Source organism: Rhopalosiphum padi, chromosome 4 (genome assembly GCF_020882245.1).
Source record: "Rhopalosiphum padi isolate XX-2018 chromosome 4, ASM2088224v1, whole genome shotgun sequence".
In the NCBI taxonomy this organism is placed as follows: domain Eukaryota; kingdom Metazoa; phylum Arthropoda; class Insecta; order Hemiptera; family Aphididae; genus Rhopalosiphum; species Rhopalosiphum padi.
The window spans coordinates 48877978-48902512 of record NC_083600.1 but is presented as its reverse complement, the minus strand read 5'-3'; the positions used below and the strand labels follow the sequence as shown (position 1 = coordinate 48902512).

At 29.7% G+C, this 24535-nt stretch overlaps 1 protein-coding gene across 2 annotated transcripts; it reads right to left on the bottom strand.

The window, feature by feature from the left end:
- Positions 1–397: 397 nt before the first annotated feature.
- LOC132929578 (annetocin receptor) lies at positions 398–24535 on the bottom strand. 2 transcript variants are annotated; one of them, XM_060995026.1, is made up of 3 exons: positions 24134–24535; positions 11978–12412; positions 398–4103 (listed from the first exon to the last, which is right to left on the bottom strand). In XM_060995026.1, the coding sequence occupies exons 1-3, from the start codon at positions 24260–24262 to the stop codon at positions 3309–3311; spliced, it is 1359 nt and encodes a 452-aa protein (XP_060851009.1). In that variant the 5' UTR covers positions 24263–24535; the 3' UTR covers positions 398–3308. The 2 variants fall into 2 exon arrangements, with proteins under 2 accessions (XP_060851009.1, XP_060851010.1); XM_060995027.1 differs by having other exon boundaries at positions 24148–24245.

Genomic DNA, 24535 nt, shown 5'->3' with positions numbered 1-24535 from the left:
TTGTTATATTTTAAAATATCAGTTTAGAAATTTACATTTTTGCATTATTTCAATGAGTTCTTTTTAGACCACGTAAAATAATTGTTGGGCCGCATATGTTTAGGGTATTTTTATTATAACGTTATTGGTTTATGTCTCAAACAAATAATAATATATGTATTTTTAATTCTTATTTTTTCCGTTTTAATATGCTTAAAAAAATAGTAAAGTTGGACTTTGAAATAAAAATTAGATTTTTAGAATACTGCATAATATTATATTATACTGATTATCATACACACTAATCTACGCGCAATCCTACCTATGCATATTAAATTGTCGTATGTTTGCTTTGTTGGTTAAGAAATAAAAACAGTTTTTTTTATCAAAGTAACCTATATATAAAATAAGACATCGGTTTCAGTACACATATAATATAATATATTTTTAATAGTTATTATTATCATACATAATGTAATATTTATATAAAATACATCGTACAGCGATACAATAATGTAATATTAAATAAATTATTAAAAAGAACGAGGAAGATTGAAACAAAAATCACAAAATAGACGTAACAATGACGCAATTATTATATACTTATATACACGATACATATATAATATACTAATAATATTATCTTATAATATCACGTACGATACGTAGTACCTATGTATAATGCGTGAAATGTTCAGAGTTATCAATGCATATACGAGATTTATGAGTGAAATATAATATGACGAAGAATTGTCGATTGGGTATCTTATTGCGTCGTGTTATTATATTATAAATATATATATAATGCCACGGTGAAAAATTAGGTACCTACAATAACAGACTTCGGGTAAAAACCATTGGTACCGTGGTCGTGGGTCACGGATGATAGTATTAATAAACGTCCAAAAAAAAATTAAAAAAAAGAAGAAAATCATAAACGATATTACTTTAACGAGCATTTTTATTATAGAAATGTATTATTTTGTTTTTGTCAGTGCGATGAATGATTGTACCGAGTACCGAATGATACAATTTAATATATCACAGAAATATTCGAGTGTATAGAACAATAAAATATAGTAACGCGAAAATATATTATGTAATAATAATAATAATAATAATAATAATAATTGGACCCTGTAGTGTAGTGAAGGTGTGTTGTAGGTGGTATACGGATTAATAATGGAAAGTAAATAATATAAATAGTACCTTAATACGTTGGGTATATAATATATTATGATAATAATTATGAATAGGTACGCGAGAAGGAACGATTATGTGACCTGTTGGCCTATAAATTTAATACTACTGCTGTCATAGATGGCAATTTAATTTGTACTATAATATGCAGTATATACGATAGTTAGGATTTTGCGTTTTCGATGTACGAATAATATATTCGTCGTGTTTTTACGTCGATAATTTTATTTCCGGCAACCAAGAAGAATCGCTTGAACGGAAATGTTTTATTTATATCTGTCGGCTATCCATCGTATAATATATTATTATAGTGCTCAGATAAAGTCGTTGCGGATGTGGTAAAGCACACGGATGTAGCTAGGTATATTGACAAAGTATATTCCCGTGCTCCGTACGCGTTTAAAAATATATATTGACGTTTGTTTCACGTATAACGCTGCATTTTAATGTAAACCGAGTAGCTCGGCTATCCGTTTAAGTCCATCGCATTCGTTATATTATATAGTCCAAAAACGTCGATTTTTTTTTTACCGTCCACGACAACCGTATAATATTGGAAATCTCGTAGAGCTGCATAATTTGTTTTCAAACGTATTATTATAAAATGTTGACAGATAATAATGGCGATGAAAATCGTGAATTGTTATGCATGCGATGTATTGATTTTCACGGCGAAGGGTACAAACGATTCGATTATTTGATGAATTAACGTACCACCTATTATCCAACGGATATAGTTATCGAAGCGATAATTAATACCGTCGACCGAAAGATGAATATTATGAGACGAGGAACAAAAAAACGTTTTGTCGATAACGGTTTGATTAATATTATACTATACTCTAAGCTATACGCGTTATTTAAATTCTTATTTAACAACTCCGTGCACAATATAAATTCGTTTGCTGCAAATCCACTATAATCGTCACACAACGAGTTTTTAATGATTATAGAATGATTATCGTTTAATCTGTAATGCATGAATATTAATATACACAATAAAAATATTTAAAATGGACGTAAAGATACACATCGATCGAAGTGTTTTGCACTTTGTAAAACAACAAATCACAATATAATACACAAATATCATATCATAGCATATCATAGCATATATATATATATAGTTTGAAAATAGTCAACACGAATACACAAATAACGAATAATTAATATCGATTAAAACACATTTAAAATTTGCATTATTAATAACAGAAAATGCAATTATATCACCTCGCTAACAAGTCTACGATAAACTAGTGGTTAAGACGTGAATCGCGACACGTCGAAATGATGAAGTAGAAACGTATTTTCAAGACGACAGCAATGTAAAAAAAAAAACACACTCACCCCCATAAACGCGTCGTTTTAGCATACACATACCGATCAGTATTCGCGACATACTTACAAAGGACGTAGACGATAGAACATTTCGTCTTGCTCGACACAGTGTTATCGGTATGCTCATATTATTATGTCTAAAAACCAACGAACAAAAAATACACCCATTCCACAGCTCCATGAAGTTGGCCGCTCAAAGTGAAAATTTTTTCTCAAAATTTTGTCAATAATTCGTAAGTTATTTGTAATTTCATTTAAGCACAAATTCAAAAAAAAATTGTAATTTTAGCCGTTTTCAATTATCCACAAAAGTTTAAATCATGGCTAACTTTCGCGGAACTTAGCCGTTTCATAATTTCAAAGTTTTTGACCGTGCCAAATCGTCATGTGCAATTTGTGAGTATTTGTATAAGTACGAATTAAAAATTTGTAAGTCGTCCCCTCCTCTAATTATCTCCAAAAAGAAGTCGGCCGTACTTTAAAATTGCGTATGATAATTTGGCACGGTCAAAGTTCAAAAATCTCGACGAATTATTGACAAAAATTTGGAGGAAAAAATTTTCACTTTGGGCGGCCGAATTCGTGGAGCCCCTTTCCACTCTATAATATAGTCGTAGCCGTCCCGTTAACACCGTTTACTACACAACACCCGAATCCGAACGAGTTCGCACGGTCCTCCGAGTCTCCGAGTCCGACCTCCCCAGGTCGTACCGGCTGACTTTTTCTTAACCGCGGACACATCGCGATGTGGGTGGTGATGCGGGTGGACTGGGGGTCGTGTGACGCACCGTTCAAGCGTAATACAGCATGACGGGGTTCTTGACGACGGGCAACTGTTGCGGTCGCTTCTTCGGCGTGGCGAACCGCGGGTTGAACGGTCCCAGGGCCGCCTCGTTGGTGGACGACGGCTGGCGGCTGCGCTGGTGGTTGTTGGGCTGCCGGTGGAACAGCAACCGGTTGAGCCTGGTGGGCGTGTGGTTTTGCGACTGCCTGCAACCGGTGCCGCCGGCGCAGTCCACAGCACCGCCGCCGCCGCAACTGCCGTCGCCCCGGCCGCAACCGAACGCCATCGCGGCCCCGTTGACGATGCAGCCCAACGGTCCGCACCCGAATCCGGCGCCGTCGTCCTCGTCGTCGTCGTCGTCGTCGAACTGATCGCCGGACGAACAGCACCACGGACAGGCGCGCAACGTGTGCCGGTTCAGCCACCAGTACGCCACGGGGTTGACGGCCGAATGGGCATGGCCCAGCAGCATAGCGGCCACGGTGGCCAACCGGTGGATTGCGGGTCTGCCCTTACCGCCGCCGCCGTCGTCTTCGTTACCGTCTTGCGGCGACGAATAAAACCAATTGGTGTAGAGTAACGCGGCGGCGTACGGTAACCAACAGACGACGAACACCCCGGCCAGCGCTACCAACACTTTGGCCAACCGTTTCCGGCTCCGAGCGCTCGGCGTGGGACGCTGTTTTTGTTTCTGTTGCTGTTGCTGTTGTGCTTGTAGCTGTTGCTGTTCGTGTTGCGTCTGCTGATGGGACGAGTGCGGCTGTTGCTGCGGTTGTTGTTGTACCGCGACGTCATTGGCCACCTGTGAACAAGCGTTTACACTTAATAGCAGAGTGACTGTACCATATTATTACATAAAATATGAATTATTTTTTTATGTTCACATGCACAGTACTGCTATCGAATCGAATAACCTGATCTGATTGATATGATTTTATGTCATTTGATTCGATGTCCCTTTAAATTTTTTTAAAAGCCAATCACGTACATTATAATATGTAGCACCTTATAGTTCAATGGCCTTTTACCTCTGGTTATCATCAATATTTAAAGTTCAAAGGATTCGTTTTAACGGTTCCAATTCAATTAAATTACCTATAATAATATAACGCCGCGCAATGCGTTATTTCCAAAATAACCAGTTCATTTCGACGTATTATTGAAGAACCGCTTAAACGATTCAGGTCATCCATAAAACAAAACGGATCTCGGAAAAAGATTATTCTATTTCTCTTCGACCTCGGGAGTTCGTGTACAGCATCGCACACGCTTATCATAGTATGACGTTGCTCATACACGATGTGACTAAAGACAATATGATATAATAATAATACTTAAGCTGTCATGCTTTTGTGTGCCGTTGTCATTGCACTTTATCGTCACGAGTAATTTAAAGGATATCAAAAGCACTATAACGTCTAAAATAATATCAAAACTCGGATAATTCCTCCGCGACGACAACTGCAGAGTCCGTTTGAGGTTTCATTTCCGTTCGCGAAACGCGTGTTATTTACAACGTTTTCGCGCACGTACCGTAATCCGTGAGTTAGAGTTGACGTTTACGCTTCCACTATAATTATAACAGTAATCGTGGACTTTGATCTTGGAGTATGCTTATTTATGCTGGTTGAGAATGAAAAAAAATTAAACAAAGTATTCACGGGAAGCCATTACACTTTGGTTTGCACGACGAAAAGAGGATATACCCACTTAAAAAGAAGGGAGTTTATTCGGTGTAATCTAATAAACGATATTTATTCTGACGATCACTTCATACAATATGTTTTATAGGTACTTTCTATATTATTATAATGTACCAATATTACAACACACTGTTGTTTTTTTTTTTTTTGTTTTAAGTAAACTTAATTCAAATAGTTTTTAATAGCTCTAATTCATAAATTAATTATTTTTTTTCGTCGTATTGCCATCCTTAAAAGGATCTCCCTCTCCAACGTCTAAAATCCACTGTACATGTGTTATCCCTTATGTACTAAAATGTATACAGATTAAGTACATCATTTCTCTAAATCAAAATTAATCTTATATAATATTTTTAAAGTTTTTATGAGATCATTATCTCTAATCCTATACCTCTTGTGTATTGTGTGAAAACCATAACAACACTTTTGATTTTAAAAACGCAACCACTAATAATTTATAAATATGTGAACACAATTTATAATTAATAATATAATAAATTGGATTATTTATTTTAAGTATATAATTAGAAAGAAGGAGTGGATTAATTTTAAAATTTTTAAAATTAATACTCAGATTTTATTCATATTTTTCCAATAAAAATAATAAATTTATTCAGTACTTGTATGAAAGTGTTTACTGTCTAGATAATTATCTTTTTTATAAATTACCATTATAAAAACTTTGCATTTTAAACTAAAAAATATGTTATTTTTTTTAATAAATAATGAATATTGATAAAAGTTTTAAAATTGTATAAAAATGATAAAAGTAAGTTATTGAATAGTGTTATTGTTATAAATTATAACTTATAATATAATATTTTTAGAAATGATTCAAACTATAATATTATAATAAAATCCCTTTATTGTATTATGTATGTTATTAATGATGCACTTTTATAAAGTAACCTAATTAACATGTATTATTATTAATTCAGCGTAATGCAACTTTTAAGTAAAAGTATATATAAATATGTAAATTGATCACAATTTTCGAATTTTTAAAAATTACAATACATTGTTACGAGCCTTTTGTTATTTATTGAATTTTCTCGTCGGTGTTCTTTTTTTGTAACGTCTAAAATGAAATACAAACAGGCGTAAATTATTGCTTTTAATTTCAATATGCTTTCGAGTGCGTTTCCAACGTTATGACGAAATGGTTGACAAATAATTCCAAAAAATAACTTGACTCGTAAAATCGATAAGATGCAAAAAAAATGTAAAATAAAAAACGCCGAAAGATGAATTCACGGAAAATCAGATAAAACCCGATAAATAAAAACAATATACAGTCAAACTCGTTAGTCCACACCCGTCGCAAGCGATCGATGCAATCTGTGACGAAAAAAAGCTTGAAAGTTTTTTATCTAATATCGGTTCTTCGCCTTGACAGCATTATTGTTGGTAGATATTAGTAATATTATAATATACGATTGTACGTATATAATTAATTAAATGAGAATCGATTGGTTCCCGTAACTTACTTTATGTATTAATTAATTTCCTAGCAAATTTATTTATAGGGGACGTACGAATTAATTCTTTACGCACATAGACTTGATTACCAAACTTATCCAGTCTTTTAGTGTTACACAGGAAACGTCACGGGAAAGTTGACTGACATGTCACCCAACATTTTTTTATTATTATTATTAAACTCGGTCAATCGATATATTTTGATTAATTTTGCAGTTATCATAAATATTTAAAAGTAGGTTAAAATGTTTTGAATAATTAAATACATTTTGTAAATTACAATTAGTTGTTGTATAAAATATAATATATAATAAAAGCTTATTGAGAGAAAGGTCAGAATTTAAAATCCCATCGCTTTCAACCAATAATATTATCCAATGAGGTTTGTGCATACTTGTGCATTATTTTGTTCATTTTTTTTTTCGAAATGTTCGAAATGTAGTTATATTAGAAAATAAATAAGGAATTAACTCATACAAATGTCTTATTTGTCCCAAAATCCTAATTTAAACAAGCAATAAAATAGATAGAGACTCGGTAGTCGTAAATAATCAAAAATGAAATAATCGTCTTTGTAGTGGTTTCTATCTTCATATTTTGACGATCGTTATATAATACACGCTTATAATATACAAAAGCTACAAAATTATATTATCTAAATGTCAAATAAAGACGTGCGAATTTAAATCGTTTGGCATTTAATATAAATAGCAAGGTTGTGCATTAACTAACAAGTGAACAAGGTAAGTTCTAGTTACTTTTAACTAAGTTACATAAAGAGTTACTTTATTAATTAAAAGTCACTTCTTACTAGACGTATTCATTTTTTTTTATATTATTTAGTTGATAATCAGTAACTAATTTTATATTATTTTACAATACGTTAAATCCTATAGTATGAAAATTATAGGTTTTATATTGTTTTCTGTTTGATACAAATCATTATTTTTATACATAAATAAATAATAATATTAATAATTAGAAATATGTGTGACTGTTGAAGCGATGAACGTTTATAGATTTAAAAATATATCAAAATTACGTAAATAAAAACAACTGTAAAAATTTCCTTTAACGGTTAGAATCTTATACTAACATGTTACTTTCAATTCTAACAACAATAACAATACCAGATAAAACCCAGTTCAACGTTTAAAAGATTTATTAGTGCCGTGATATCTTAAAAATTTACTATAACCTTATAGTAACTTATAACTTCAATTATTTCAATCATTATATGACCTCCCTCTTTGATATTTTTTTTTTCAAATTGTTAAATTTATAAAATACTCTGTAACAAGTTTATCATAATATTATAATAATTTAATTCATTACTATAGTCGATATAAAATGCACCATGTCAATATTCTTATACCATTAATTCCACGACGTCTTATTCAATTCGATATCCGAATGATAATTGTAAGGTAGGTATATACGAATAAATAAAATACAATTATATTTAAGTAATTAATTTTCGATGGTGTTGCGATTGTAACAATCGGAGTTATATAGGAACTAGGTATTAAATATTAATATAATTTACATGATACCATCGTGAATGATATCATGATCATATTGTAACCTTCAATACATTTAAATTGTTTCCGACTGCGCTTTAGTTCACGTATTCACGTCCGATTGCATTCATTGATCATAAATGTACTTTTGTATCGGATAAAATAATAATCACATCTGTAATATCAAGAGAATATATAGGTACGCAATCGACGATATCTATTAGGAATAATCAAAATTCTTATTTTTATTCGTCTTCTCCGAAAAAAAACAATTCAGTCACGGTACAAACGCATAAAATCCAGGAAATAATCGGGTTATTTGATGCTCTTGTATTAATTGGATATTGAAAAACAATTTTCGCCAAAGGTTTTATTTTATTTTTTTATTTTTTTTTTTTGTTTGCTTCGGAAACACTTAAATCGTATAATATCGATTGCACGCGACAGCGGTACATCCCTGCACATCACTCATAGCCGCGCGTGACGTGGCGAGTCTAAAAAATGTCAGACGAAAGCGCTCAGCGTATTAGCATTTTTATCAGATGCCCTCCGCACCTCAGACTCGCACACCATTATCAATTACTACCTTCCCGCCAGTCGTCAATAGAAATACGATTTTGCTTACTACGAAACTACACACTTTACCGCAGCTACCCTCTCCTCTCAAAAACGTCTCCTCTTCATCTATACATACCACTATAATATTGTATATTATATTGTATTTTACTTGTATACACGTATAGTTAAAGATATGTATAAGTAGGGGATTCACTATAAATAATAAATATGCTCAACCAATTTTTTCTTCAATAATGCAGTTATTCAAAACCTGATTTTTGCATATACTTGCAAGTATACTTGAAAACCATACTTTTAAATTCTTGATATTTTTCTACTACTTAAAAAGTCTCTTTAAGAAGTCCCCAATGTAGATACAAATTTCTATACTTTAAATGAGAACCCTACTTTTTTACTTAAAATTATTAATCGAATGATCTTTTTGATAATTTTCAAAATTAAATTTAAACAAGTTGTTTTTAAATATTTAACTTTGTGTTTGAAGGATAAATAGGCCCGTAATGATAAGAGAGAGGCTATGGTGATTTGAAAATTTAAGTAATTAATTGCAATTATAAACATTTATAATTTTTGAAAATAATAAATATAATAAATACTAGATAAAAATAATATTAAATCTATTTTAAATTTTTGGAAAACATTTTTTAAGGACTAATATTTTCTAAGTATATTAACTAAATAAAAATTGTTCATCAAACTTTAAAAAATATATATATATATTTACTCAACAAATTACAGAAAAAAAATACCAGTGTTCTCATTTGAAAAATAGAAGTTTGTATCAACACGAAACACTCCTTAAATACATATAATACAATACAATTACAACAATTAGAATTTGAATAAATTAATATTCATTTAAAAATGGGTTGAACATGCTTAGTGAATCGTCCTGTATAATATACTTAAATTATATGCTTATATACGTTTAGGTGCTGATTAAAAAGTGTGCTAGAAACGCTGACTGCAGTATCGATCAGTATACCATAGATTTATCGATAAGAAGAAACCACGAACGAGCATTATACAGATTCGTTCATATCGTGTGCAATGTACATTATAATAATAATATATGATAGATGTAAAGTTGGTGGTTTATTTTCTCGTGTTTGTGAATTATAATGGTATTACCACAAATATAATATATATATTATACGTTTCACTTTTTTCAGTGCTGTCGCTCACGTTCGGTGCCTGTGGTGTGCCTGCACCGTCGCGGTCGGTAGTTTTTAGGTACCGTAAAAAAAGCTGTTTTGATTCAGCAAATGTATCGAATTTATTTCCTGTCGACATCCGAAACACGCCATTTTGACATTATAGGTAATGTTACCAATACGATTAGAATTTCCGCGTTTAAGTCTACTTTTTTAAAGCCCACACACGTTGTCCGCTAATAAAAATATATTCTACTTTTGTATGGTTGATAAAACCGATTTTAGTTAAAATATTTTTTTTAGAAAACTACAAAAATTCCAGATAAATGTATTATGTATAATATTTTAAAATATGTATTGCCAGATAATACTTAATGTTAACATAACTAACTTTATGCATTGGTCATTTTTTTGTTAATTTTGGATTATAAATTAACCAACTCTCGTAACTCGATTGCCATTTTCAATTTCAAACATCGTTTTTGATTAACGTGGAATCAATATAATATTACCTATTATATCAGTATTTAATTATTTTTTTTTTTTTTTGCCAATAGATTTTAAAATATGGATTAGTAACTTATTGAGCTTTGCAGGTATTGATTAATCATAGACATGTTTCATAAAACGGCTGTATACCTATTGTTAATTCCATTATATTAAATTATTAATTCCGGAGATTTAGCTTTATATCAAACACTTCCAAATTCATATTATGCTAATACGCGTGTTCGATTAAGTTAATTTGGGCGATAGCTACAAATAAACGCCTTTTTAATTCTCGTTAGGCTATTGTGCATTAATTATTCAATTCGATCGATGAAATAGAATTAAATCTCATAATATCTGGGATTAAGAAATGCAATTAATAACAGCTTAATATTAATTGATATTTTTGGTGAGAATTTCATAACGCCGAACTGTACTACACTAACAATAACCCACCACTTATAAATATTGTTTTGATCACAAAATACATAATATAAAGCTTAGTTAATATAAAAAAAAAATATTTAAATTAAATTTGATTTTAAAGTAATTTTAATGCTATTCCCGTACTACTTTAAATGTATGTAGATGCACGTAGGTTAATGCGCATTAACTATTACATACAAACGTGATAGATATCTAACAGATAACAGTAATAAATTCGTTCGTTGAATAGGTAAAAAGAAACTGTATAAAAAGTGAAGTAAATTTCAAACAGAAAAATACGCGATCAACATTTCTAAAATTAAATTCAATCCAAATGTATAAAAATGCAATGTGAACTTTTCAAAAAGTTCGATTGAAAACAAACATAATAAATAATTTATTATACATTCACCGCCCCTGTTATATACACAGTAACATTATAATATTCAGAGGTACCTATCCTGTTTTTATTTTGGGAAGGGAAATATCATATGTGCATTGGCATATTAAGGGATGGGCCTTAGCCCCGCAGTGTGAATATTACCCCTCCACCCCTTCCCAGAATCATTTGTCGTATATTGAGGTTGACCTCTGATAGGCGTCGTGAACTTTACTATTCGATTTCATGTTTAGCCGTAGTTGAGCATTTAGTACATTTATTACAACAAAATCAAAATGTTCTAGACGACTATGCCCTGTACCAGCAATACCGTATATACGGATTTGGGCGGCCGACACTGGACGTTTAACTCGCGACATTATTACGTGTTATCAGTGTCAGGTGATATCTAGATAACTCATCTAGATACAAATATAGCACCTACCTACATATCTCATCTAGATAAATAAATAAATTAGTATTTATTTGCTATGTTTTAGGATTCAAATGAAATTATGGAAATCTACATTGATATCTAGATAAATCTCGTCGCGTAATTTTTTTCAATAACCGTTTACTAATTGTATTTTATACGACGTAAATATTTTATTATTTATAATAATATATTATATTGTTGACACAAAACAAGCCCGCCCGGTTGAGCCTCCCCTAATCGCATTACTCAGTCGAGAATCCGATAGCGTGTCGCGAGCATTAATAAAAAATATTAACTGCTGTAAGATGAAAATTTAGATTAAAAAAAAGTGTTGCCTACAAATTTGTCTAGATAAAAATCGAATATCCCATCTTCACAATAATCTAGATATTTATTATTTATAGCTAAAATAGTAATTTAATATTTGTCTAGACATCGTTTTCGCTCTCTCTTTGAACTCAACACCGCGCATAACACCGTGTGGTATTGTACAACATCAAGTGCCCCTCACCTTGGACTGGACAGTCGTGTTCTTCTGTATGGACGCCACCAGGATCACTTGCTTGCACTCGGCGGTCATGATGGGCATGGGCAACGGCAACTGTCCGCGGGCCGCGGCCGCCTTCAGCGACGTGATGTACAGCGTCCTGCTGACGGCCCGCTGGCTGAACGCCACGGCGGCCCACGGCACGGCGAACACGACGGCCACGTAACACGTCTCGTAGTACCGCGTCCACCGCATGTCCGCCATCAGCCGGTGGACCGGCCACGCGTACCGCGGCACCGACACGACCACGGCCACCGTCCACGCGGCCACCACGCCGGACACGAGGTACGCGGGGTGCTTGTCCCGGTGCAACCTGTTGTGCCGCGGGTGTTTGATGGACGAGTACCGGTCGATCGACTGCGTCATCAGGCTCAGCGTGCTGGCCGCCATCGGTATGTACTGTACACGGAAAACAACAAAATTAATGTTATAAAAATGTTATTGCACACATAACAAAATAATATATTTGTATACATCAGTACATGCAGTTGCCATTTTGACGTGGTTATAGGTGTTTATTAAACGAAGTATAAAACTGTTTTTAACGATTTTTTTATTTGGTTGTTTTGATGTTTTATTTTTTTATAGATATTTTTCTCGAGGATCCGAAACTTTTATGCATATTACTGCATATTACGCAGTGATATTTTCGAAATAGTATGTGGATCGATTTTAAGCTGTTACTCATTTTGACCACAAACAAGTTCACACTGATTTACGACAAAAATTAAATCAATCCATCGTAATACTAATAGTTAAATAAATTAAATTAATAGCAATATCAAAAAACATATCATACTAATCAGTGGTATAAGCTGATACGCGCTCTTCGCTCAAAATCTTTTCTTGTTTGCAATGATTTATCATTATATTCAAATTTAACACATAATATTATACTTTACAGCAGTGACCTATTCGTCGACGAATTATGTTTGACACCTACTGTACATCAGAGCCATTATACCTACCTATACTTGTGCCCTTTTGTAATATTATTTCCATTTTCCAGTTATCGTAGCAAGACATACGATAATACATTTGCACACTCAATTATCTGTCATACAACGAAATTATTTCACAACAGTATATCTACACCAATGTAAAAAAATTGGGCTATATGTGCTTCCTCCAAACACCATTAAGTCTTGCTGATTGGTGTAATGGTGCCAATATGGTACCTTATTGCCAAATAATATGTTTTAATAATACTTCTATTAATTTTAATTATACGTCAATTTTTCTTTTTCTGTCAATAATCGTCGTAATGATGATTTGTATTTGCAGGTTAGAAATAATAATTAAAAATAATTTTATGCATTCACGCTGTGGTTTACTGCGCTGCGTTATGAAGAAATAGGTAATTTTTTGGACTGTGTATGCCAATCATACATGGCCTTATTGTAGATTTGAATACAACTTCTGTAATAAAATTTTGATTTTCAAAACGTTTGCTAATACTACACATATTATTAAGAGACAATAAGCGACCTACTGTAATCAATAGACAATAATACAACGTCTTCCTCATAGATGTGAATTGCGCAAGGTGGTATCTATTAGATCAGATAAAGATAAGTTTTTTTTTTTACCATAATACTCGACCAGTTTATTGACTGCATAGTAGTTTTTATAATCAAACGTTATACTGAAACGGAATAGACTTAATATAAAATTATCAAAATATGAAATATTCAAACGTAAACACAGATAAATGGGCATGTTCATCTACCATTGCAGACTTTTTTTAAATTGTAATCACGTTGAAAAAAGTTAGTTTCAACAATGAAATATTATGTAAGCCATTTGGAAGAATTAATTAAAACCTGAGTATTAATCAATAATAACAATAAAATTAAGCTCTATATAATATTATTGTATGCCATTGCCTAGTTGTAGTTGTAGTTTATACTAGTCATAATAAATTGTTATTTGTATTATACAATATTATTTTTAAAGACAATTTTACTAATTTTACTTATACAACTTACATAATACCACAATTACGTTAAATCACTATGTATACTGAAAAATAAAATAATTATTTTCAGTTATAAAATATATATTATATAATAATATAATATAATATACAGTGGTATACTGATACTAGGATAGGTTGCACAATGTATATTAATATTATTACAATCATTGCAGCATATTAATATTATATAAAAACAAATGTATCATTTTTGGTAAGGTATAAGCATGTTTTACAGTTTATTGAAAATCATTTTACGTGTAATAATAAATTAAATAGTACATTATTCGATGGTTACGACTTTAGAAAATTCATTGAAACTTGAGATAAATGATAATGTCACTGTAATATTGTTAGCTTATAAAAAAGCATTATTAAAATAATCAGTGAATTATTGTATTGGAAATATAAATCATTATGATTGATTATATACAAATAAAAAATATTTATCCAAAGTATTAAACTGTACCAAATTTTATTTTCTCGTACCTAAAACAGTTGGTAAGTACTTGCACTGCGTATTAATGTGCAATTCGATATCTCATACTGTAAATGACCCAGACCCCAAAGCATTAAATTACCAGATTATTGTAAACTACTACAAAAATAACCTTGTCAAAATACTAGACATGTACACTCCTAATAAAAGATCAGTTCTCAATATAACACGAAATATAATAATGTAAATATATTGTATGTACTTGTTTCCGTTAAAAGTATAAAATTGCGCTTAACTTGTTTTTGAATGACAATGTAATAATTTTATTTAAAATTTAATTAGTGTATTACTGCTTAATGCAATCAAATAAATTAAATTAAATATTTTATAAACAACATTCATTATATGTCTTGTATATGATTTTGTACAAAATATCCTTATTATATATATTATATAAAAAAAAACGGGCCTTTTTATGTTCTAATTTTTTGATGACATTATTTAACTTTTTTTTCACAAAATTGATTCAAATATTCCTACGAGTAAATCACTTTTATTATTTCCAATTTCATTTTATTTGTCATTTCAGTTGTAAATATAATAAATTAAGTTAAATTATAAAAATTATTATGTATTACATGGCTAGGTTTTAAATAGTTTAATTATAATAAAAAACTAATTAATATATGAATCAATTTAACATACGAGCGAAGCTGGGTTATTCAGCTACATTATATAAAAAAAAAACTATGTTTTTATGTTTACTTAACAATTTGTAGTTTGTAAATTTATTAAACCCCATAAAATATGTAGAAATAAACCAATATTTAATAAATATAAATCAACAAAATATTATAATTATTAAATTGTAATGACTATTTCGTTAAATGGATAAATAGGCATTGAGTCAAACATAAAGTAATCTTCAACTTCAATTTTTTTAGGGTTGATAATCCAAATATTTCATCTTCTGATTTTTTTTTCAAACAAACTATGGGTCTATAATTAATATTAGTTTTGTATTATTACTAATTATTGTATTAGATTATATGATTAATATATTATAGAAAGGTTATTCATTTTGGGTTTTTATAAAAGTCCTATACTTGCCAAAGCGATTTTATAACACAAATAATAAAAACCAAATCTACAATTTATTAAAATAGTGAATTGAGACGTTGTTCTTATTAAATTGTGGTTATATTATAATAATAGTATGAAATTAAAATGTCTAAAAATTTAAAACTAGTTATGTGGTAAGGGTAAAAATAACATTTTAATAAAGTAAATGGATATTATAAAATATTTATGAATAGGTACGTCATCAAAATAATATAAATATTTGAGGAAGGATATAAAACATATCACTTTATTGAACACACTGCAGTTTAGATTTTTTAATACTATGAAAACATGTTACCGAGCGAGGTAGGTACTACTTGTGCAATATGTATAACTTTAGAATGTATATAAAGCTTAAAAAATACTAACAAGTGTCCCAGATTAATCATATTATATGTAAACACGCGAATTTTAATTAATTTTTTGATAAAATTATATCAACTCTTTGATATCTACCTATATTATGTACCTGCCTACTACTTAGTAAGGTATACTTGTATACCTACAACAAACTGGGTATCTATATAATATATGAATGGTTATATGAGATATTGCTTTTTATTAAATTGCAATCTATTGCAATAAAATATACGAATATAATAATATTTTCTTTGTAAAACAATACTTTTGGCTTGCTGATTATCCGTTTGACCGTACAACACAAACAATAACGAGGACAAAAATGTAATGAATAAACGATGCGTGAAACCAATAAGCGACCGAGCCGATAATCACGCGCATTACATATAATATATATATATAGTAAGCCCTAATGAAATTGGTGAACGTTTCGCGTATACATTATTAAATGTACGAGTATATTATACGCTCGTACGCGCATCGGTTAATGTTTTCACGTCCAAAATCTCCAAAAAGACAACAAAAGCCTGTACACAAAGTACGTTAAACTCTCCGCTATACGGCCAATCCGTTTTCTGAGTGTCACGTCACACAATTACCTCGCTGGTCACGGCGTCGTCATCGCCAGTCAGTGTTTATTTCAGACAATTCTCTGCGACGGCGATATAGTGTTATCCCTCGACATTATTTTTTATCCACATACATTCTAAACGTATCATGAGCTTATCAATTTTGTCTTTGTTGCTGGAGAGTAAAAATCTAAGAACCTATGAAAGTAATAACTTATTCGCCACTTGTTTTGTTTTAATCATATCATATTTATTTTATTTCTAATATTTTTTTTATTGCTTTTAAAATTGACTTACACTATTGTCTGGGTGAGACATTCACACGTATCTATTTATAATTTATAAACGTTCTTTAATCACAGTAGTTGAGCTAATTTGTTTTACTGTTAGATGCTAATTGTTAAAAACTATTTAAAATAACATAATATTATAATTTATAAAATTAATATTCTCTTTTGACATCGATATTCCGTAAAATATGGTATGCGAAGGCCACTTAACTCCTTTGTTTAATAACGGAGACGAGGTGGAAGCAATGCTGTCATATTCAAACCCAAGTGCTATAACGTTTTCCAAAACTATAAATAGTATAAAATACTGACTACTCCATGTTTGTTTCTGGTTAATTGTCTTAATCGCATTATTTTATTAAAATTAATGAACGAAAGCCAAAATATTATGATGTACTTAACTCCAAAACAGAGGCGAATATTGAATTGGCACATTATTTCAATAAACTAATTTAAAGTTTCCGATTATTTACACACAGTTTTGATAATATAATTATTAAAATATTCATAAACACCTAATTCAGTAGATGGTGAATAATATCCTCGATCTTGTAAAACAGAAAATTAACAATAAATGAATGATTAATTCAAGGTTTGATTTAATATGGTAAGGGTTTTTTTCCTTACCAATACTAATATAATCATAATTTGAAAACAAAATAATATAAATAAAAAAAATAATAATAATATAAAAACTAATGTTTCAGATACTCGTATTAAATTGTCAATATTTAATTTTGATTATTATTCAATTAAGAAAATATACAATATAAATAAATTGGTAATTTGAAGATTATGATACATTAACATTATTATTTATTAATAATAAGTTAGAAAAAAAATTAATACACATTATTATATATGTATTATAATTTATAAAATACTATTTTTACATAGTTTAATACATAGACAAAAAAATCCTAAAAAAATTAATTTAATTTTACGTAAATTATAATACCAATAAATCAAAATATCAATACCTCCAATTATTTTTCAGAACCATTAATGGGGCAAAGGAGAGTAATTGATTTTGGTCAATTACTTTTTTACTTGCATAAGAAAAACCTTATGTTTAGGTAAGTTTCTTACAATGTGTTTTGAGTGAGTATTATTGGTATTAGACGAAAATGTGTTTCATGACAGGAAATAAGGATGACTAATGTGTATAGATTTATCATATTAATTTATGAGGTTGTAAAATTATTTAGTGAAATTTAACAAACATCAATAAATTGTGCTCGACTTTTGGAAACGCGAAGTCGTTATATATTACTGTTATTATTTATTACATATAATACTGAATAAAATATTTGATTTGTCATTCCCAAATATCAAGTACTATTGACGTATAAGTCGTATTACATTCAATACAAATAGAAAAATAAAACTGAAAAAGCCACTCTACTGTAAATTTACCTACTCAGGTGTTAAGTAAACCTGGGCATTGAGTATTTAAATTGAGTAAATAGATATAAGCAGAAACCCAAGTCCATAATATATTTATATAATATAACATAACTATAATTAATTGCATCAACAATAATTTGACAACGGTCACTTAATAAAAACGTTAGCAAACGTTCGTTTTTCAGCTAACAAACAAAATGCCTTTGATCAGCCGACAATCGTTTGTAATCGTATTACAAAAAGGTAAAATATTCATGATCGGGTTTTACAACCACTTATTGCGACTGTAAATAGTAAATTCTAATTTTTAGGTAGTTAAGCTAAATATTGCTTCTATCCGAAAAAGGTTCAAATACAGGATCAAACCCTATAACTTTAAATATATAAATGTTCCTTTATACCTTATTTGCGTCTCTAAAATCGATTTTCTACATTGAATCTGAATGTTTAAAACTCATTTTTTGTTTTTAAATAAAATTTGTGTGTTATCAACTATGTTAACAATTTAAATTTGTATAAAAATATAAATATATATAATTATACATATTATTTCAAATATTTTAATTTTTTCATACACCCGCCCGGTTAGGTGATGTCGATACATGACATTATATTTAAGTATGAAAATTAGATACGCGTTCCAATTCTCTGTCAAAAAAAAAAAAAAAAACATCGAAACTTTAAATGACTGAGTCATAATAATACACGGATGTCTACTCTGGTTTTCTAACAACGAACTGTCATACGCGTCAATGTCTATCGAACGTACAGTATAATGCCATTTAATATCTTCAATAATCTACCAGTTACAGAAAATACATCATTAGAAACTTGTTGAATGATCTCGTACACTTTTTCAAAACGGCACGCGTGTCGTTACCCAGCTGGTATTGCCGCCACTATAATATATTATACGTCTTACTCTTATGTAGTTGTTATGTATATATTTTGCGTGCGCGTGCGAGTGTGTGTGTGTGTGTGTGTGTGTGTGTGTGTGTGTGTGTGTGTGTGTGCTCAACCGACGTGAATAACACGCTTTTGAACAGGTGACGACGATCGCGGAATTGAAATACACAAACGCCTCCGTGGTTGAATAGAATCATTTTACTTTTGACTGTTTTAGCGAGATTACACTCTGTTGGACGCGTCACGCGCGCGTTTACCGTGTATATTATATTGTACGCCTTATATTATTATTGTACTACCTGTGTACGAATATATTATTATATTATATTACTATCATATATTCTATCCGCGCATATGTAGGTACAATGAATAATATTGTATCGTATATTATGTAGTTACGCGCTTGCGAACATTTGTGATGGAGATCAACAACGCGCGATGATTACGACAGTAAATTATCAAATTAATCAAAACCTGTCTCGCCCTGCAACATTTAAATAATCGTTGGTTTTATTCTACAAGCGACGACATGTTAGATTACATTATTAAACACAAAAAAAAACGATAATACAATGAAAATATTGTAGGTACCCGAATAATAATGTACCTACATAACTTCTGTGGAAATAAGAATAAAAAAAGTTAAAAAATATCAAAATTCAAAATTCTTGTATTCTGGTATTCTAGCTTGTTTATTTTTCATTATTTTAGTTTTTTTTTTTGTGCATTTTTATATTCATTCTATAGTAAGTACTTAATATAAATAAAACATTTTAATAGTACCAATTTTATAAGAATGTCCTCATAGGTAAATGTTTTTGCAATTACCTGGTCATGTTATTTTAATTTCTTATAAGTTAACTAATATTATACAACAAACCTGCTCATTAAATTCAGCTAACACTCTAACAATGAAAATTCACATATATTAATATTTTACATACTGACTAAATACAACAAATTAGTCTGATATATAATTAAAAACAAATTTTAATCAGCCTTAATAAATCGATAAAAAAAACGAAAATAAAAAATAGATTGTGTATAATAAATAGTATGATATCCTCTCCTCCCCCCCCCCCCAAAAAAAAAAAAAACTGCTAATGAACACAGTATGAAACATTGTTTACTGCATCTTATTGATGTCGTTTACAATCTTTAAAAGTAATTGATAATAATAATTTTATAAAATATTAAGGTATGAGAAAATAATCATTTACGTGTATGTCTCAAAGGTTTCTGAAATACTGAATTTACGCTAATTATTTTCAATACAAAAAACGTCATGGTCAACTACGTAAAACAAAACATTTTCTTGATTTATTTTTTGTTGAAATAGAATATTTTTAATAAAATATTCGCAATGAAACAGTGTCATATTATAAATAAATAAATAACCTAAAAACAAAAATAAAAATAATTATTTTATACTCAATAAAACATAATATAAACTTAAGCAGTAATATAAATATAAATATACCTACGCATTTAAACCGGAAACAATTGCATATACTTTGTGTTTGTATAATATATTTTCTCTATAAAATGTATTTTATTGTAATAGTGATTCTACAGATCATTTTGTAAAAAAATATGGACTATTATTTATTTTATTTAGATAGATGACAAACGCATGATTATCATTTAGTAAATGCAAAAACGTATTTTTTTTTTTAAAGCTACATTTTTGCTTTAACCTGAGCATAAATGGTATTTTCTTAGTACTTTATAGTCAATAAATTGAAATATTAATAAATAAACTTCATATTAATGGTATTTACTTAGAACCTTATGAGTATGACTTATATATCATTTAAGTAAACTTAAAACTACTACAAATATTCTCAACCAACATGAAGCTACATATACTTTTTTTTATCTAATATGCATTGTCTTGTGATGGATTTGTTAAATCATCATTATTTTAAACGCATGTCACATGTGTATATAAAAATCTATAGCTAGCTAGTACTATAAATAAATACTCTTAGTTAAATATTAACAATTAAATTCGATAGTTGTACTAAACGGTTTTTTATAAATACAAAAAATAGCAAATTATTCTTACTAAGAAAATATTAAATACGAATAAATTACCGTTAAAGTGTTTTTTAAATACATTAAATAATACTCCTTAGACATTCGATGTTTGAATTATTTTAAATACAATACAACATTTTTAATAATTGAATATTTATATTTTAACATGTTTTAAATTTAAAAAATATCTTTTAGTTTTTACTATCTAAAAATTATCAACTAACTTAGATAGATAGATAGCCGATTAGTGAAAATATTTTGTTTGATTACTTATCCATAGTTAGTTTCCAATGATTTTTTTCTCATGTTACGTATTTTTTATTTATATCTATAAAAAAATTAAAAATATTCAAAGAATATTAATATTCTCTTATATTTATTATTATGTTGTCCTATGGTTGTACGTAAATACAAAACGCCATTTGGCATTAAAAATTATTGAAGTTGTGCAAACTATTCTTAATATTATCATTATAATTATGATTAATTTAACAATTTAAAATAAGTGTGTATATAAATATATAATGTATAGGATATGTATATTATTTAGAAATAAATCGTAATAGATTAAATAAGTTTAAAAATTAAAAAAAAATTTAGTTTTTTTTTTTGTTTATTAAATAGCTAAGTACTTAACAGCGGCGTACCCAAGGGGATGTTCTTAGTTATAGCCTTTACAACATAGTATTTTGTAAATATATAAAGTTGTTTTTTTTTTATTTTACCAACCTGAGTAATAAATAAAAATTAATATATTACCATAATGTATACTATGATATCTTAATATAATATACTTGTAAATAATAAGTATATATTAATTTTTATTAGACTTCTCCTCCTCGCCAAAAAAAAACTAATTGCACCAATAGCACTTAGGTTTTTATTTTTATGGCTCATAAAATTATGTTTTTTTTTTTGTTTTTAAAATATAGAAATCAACAGTGTGTAAACTTTTAGCATTACATTATAATAAATTATTATCATAATCAAAATATTTAAGAAAAAAACTTGTTTTTATTTATGAATAGACTCTTGTATTTACCAATTATTAATTATTAGAACTAGTAGTATAATATACTACTAGTCTGTACTTATCGTTATTTTTTCCTTATACAAAGTGATTTACCGAGTGAATGCCCGCCCCCATTTTTTTTTCATTTAACAATTAATTAATTTAAATTTTGATGTTTGGAAATTTATTATTTAAAAACACTCAAGACCATATTTTATAATATAAAAAAATATCTAATGTCGGATGTAGTACTAAGAAATTTACAGAAAAATAAGGGGGGTCGTTTGAAAACAGAAGTCAATATCACTACAGACACTCTTTAGGTAGGTAGTACAAAACACATTGAGACTATAAAAATATAGTCTTTAAGTGTGTATTAAAAACTTCAAGAATTTGGATAAATTTAGGGTTTTCGTAAGGATAACCATGTTTAGTGAATCACTCTATATAATAATATTATTACCGAGTATAATAATGCTATCATATTATAGTGTAAACGAAGAATAAAATATTACGTCAACTTCAGTTGTACCTACGCGTATATTTATAGTTATTTAAATATAATGTTTTTGCCCTCAATCAAATTGATAGATGTATAACTTATTAGCTACTTATGTACGAAATACAAATAGACGAGTGCGGAGATCCCAATAATATTATTATACACTGAAGTCGCAAGGCGTATAATATAATCTTCTTCGTGAAACAGAGCCCGTCACTGATACCTACTATTAAATGATTAATTATGGTAATTCCGAGATTGCTTGTGTGCATTTTCCTCGTTATATTCTGCGAACGCAATTGGAATTATCGAGTTAGTGTCATGGAGTTTCACTTATAATCTGCTATAGGTTTCGTAACGATATGCAGTTAACATTTTTGTGTCTGAAGATACTTTTTATAGAAGAAAAAGTGCTTCGATTTTCAATTGTCACGAGTGATAATTATTTACTTATTTCATTATATGCAAGGCATTTAGAAAAAATTAATAATCCTGAAAGCGAACCTATATCAACTACATTTTCAATATAGTTGGAATTGTGAAGCTATCTTCACGAACCCATTCACACCATTGAACGGTTTGTCGGTACTCGGTATTGACTTATATAACCTATAAGGTAAAAGTAACAATGAGTGTATGTTACCAGTGAATGAATATATCAGACTTTTTATTTTATTACTAAGAAACCTCGGTGTACATACCTATAAGTTATGAATAACAAAATATAAACTATGGTATAATAATATAATATGTGTGATATTTTTCAGTTCAGCCTACTGTATTAATGATAGAAAAATAAATTACAAAACTCCGAATAGAATTTTTTTTTTTTGCGCTCGCGCATCCAATGATTTATTATTAAATTCAAATTCAAATGTAATATGACATCCATTAAAGTGACTAGCACCGTACTAAATTACGAGGAACACTCAAAGAAACCTTCTATACTATACGTAGAGCAAGTTAACCAATGTTTCATAATATTAAACATTTGAAACACCAGCTTTCGTAGAAGGGTCCAAAATATGTGCAGTGGTTGTCGTAGGGAGAAGGGGCTTAATCCCTATAAAATAATTAACGACCTGCTATAAAGATTTATTTTATTTTAAGCAGACCTGTCTCATCTCGTTATAATAAAAAAAAAAAAAACATTTTATTTTACCAAATGCATTAAATACGAATTGAATCAGCAAAGTTTTCTGATGTTATAGAAATCCGTAAAACTCTGATCATGATTAATTGATATTTATAATACCTGTGTTTAATGTTTACTACTGCACGATAATTAGTATAATGATGATATTATGGTAAAAGAAAGAACTATATTTAAAACATTTGTAGAGGCGTGTGGTTATGCGAAATGGATCGATCGCTTAAATACAACCTTTATCCATAAGACTCGACTAAATCTCCGCCCACGGTACCCTCAGTGTGCTCAGTATAATTCTTAAGCTTTTGGGCAAAAAAAAAAAAAATAATAATAATAAAGAACACTGACTGTTGCGGTCTTACTGTAAAACCGTGATTGTTTCGCGGCGGGCTTAAATGCGGAAGACGTATATTTAATGAATGTATACTCTATAGTATTATTATGTACATATATATATATACAACACATAACATCCATAAAATCTATAAAATCCTTGGCCTGTGGACGTCTGCTCCTCTGCCGCCCGTCGCATATTATTATTATAACTGCAATGACGACTCGCGCTGAAGGTTTCGTCGTCCGCGCGTTCCATCGCACAGCACGTTAATCACTGTGGCGACGGCGCGACGACGTTCAAACTTCAATAATTATCAACACACTGTTTTCGTATTTAATACATATAATATGTGTGCGTGTGTGCGCGCGCACGCACATTCGTGCGCATTCGAGTTCGCGGTTAGCCCGCGAAAA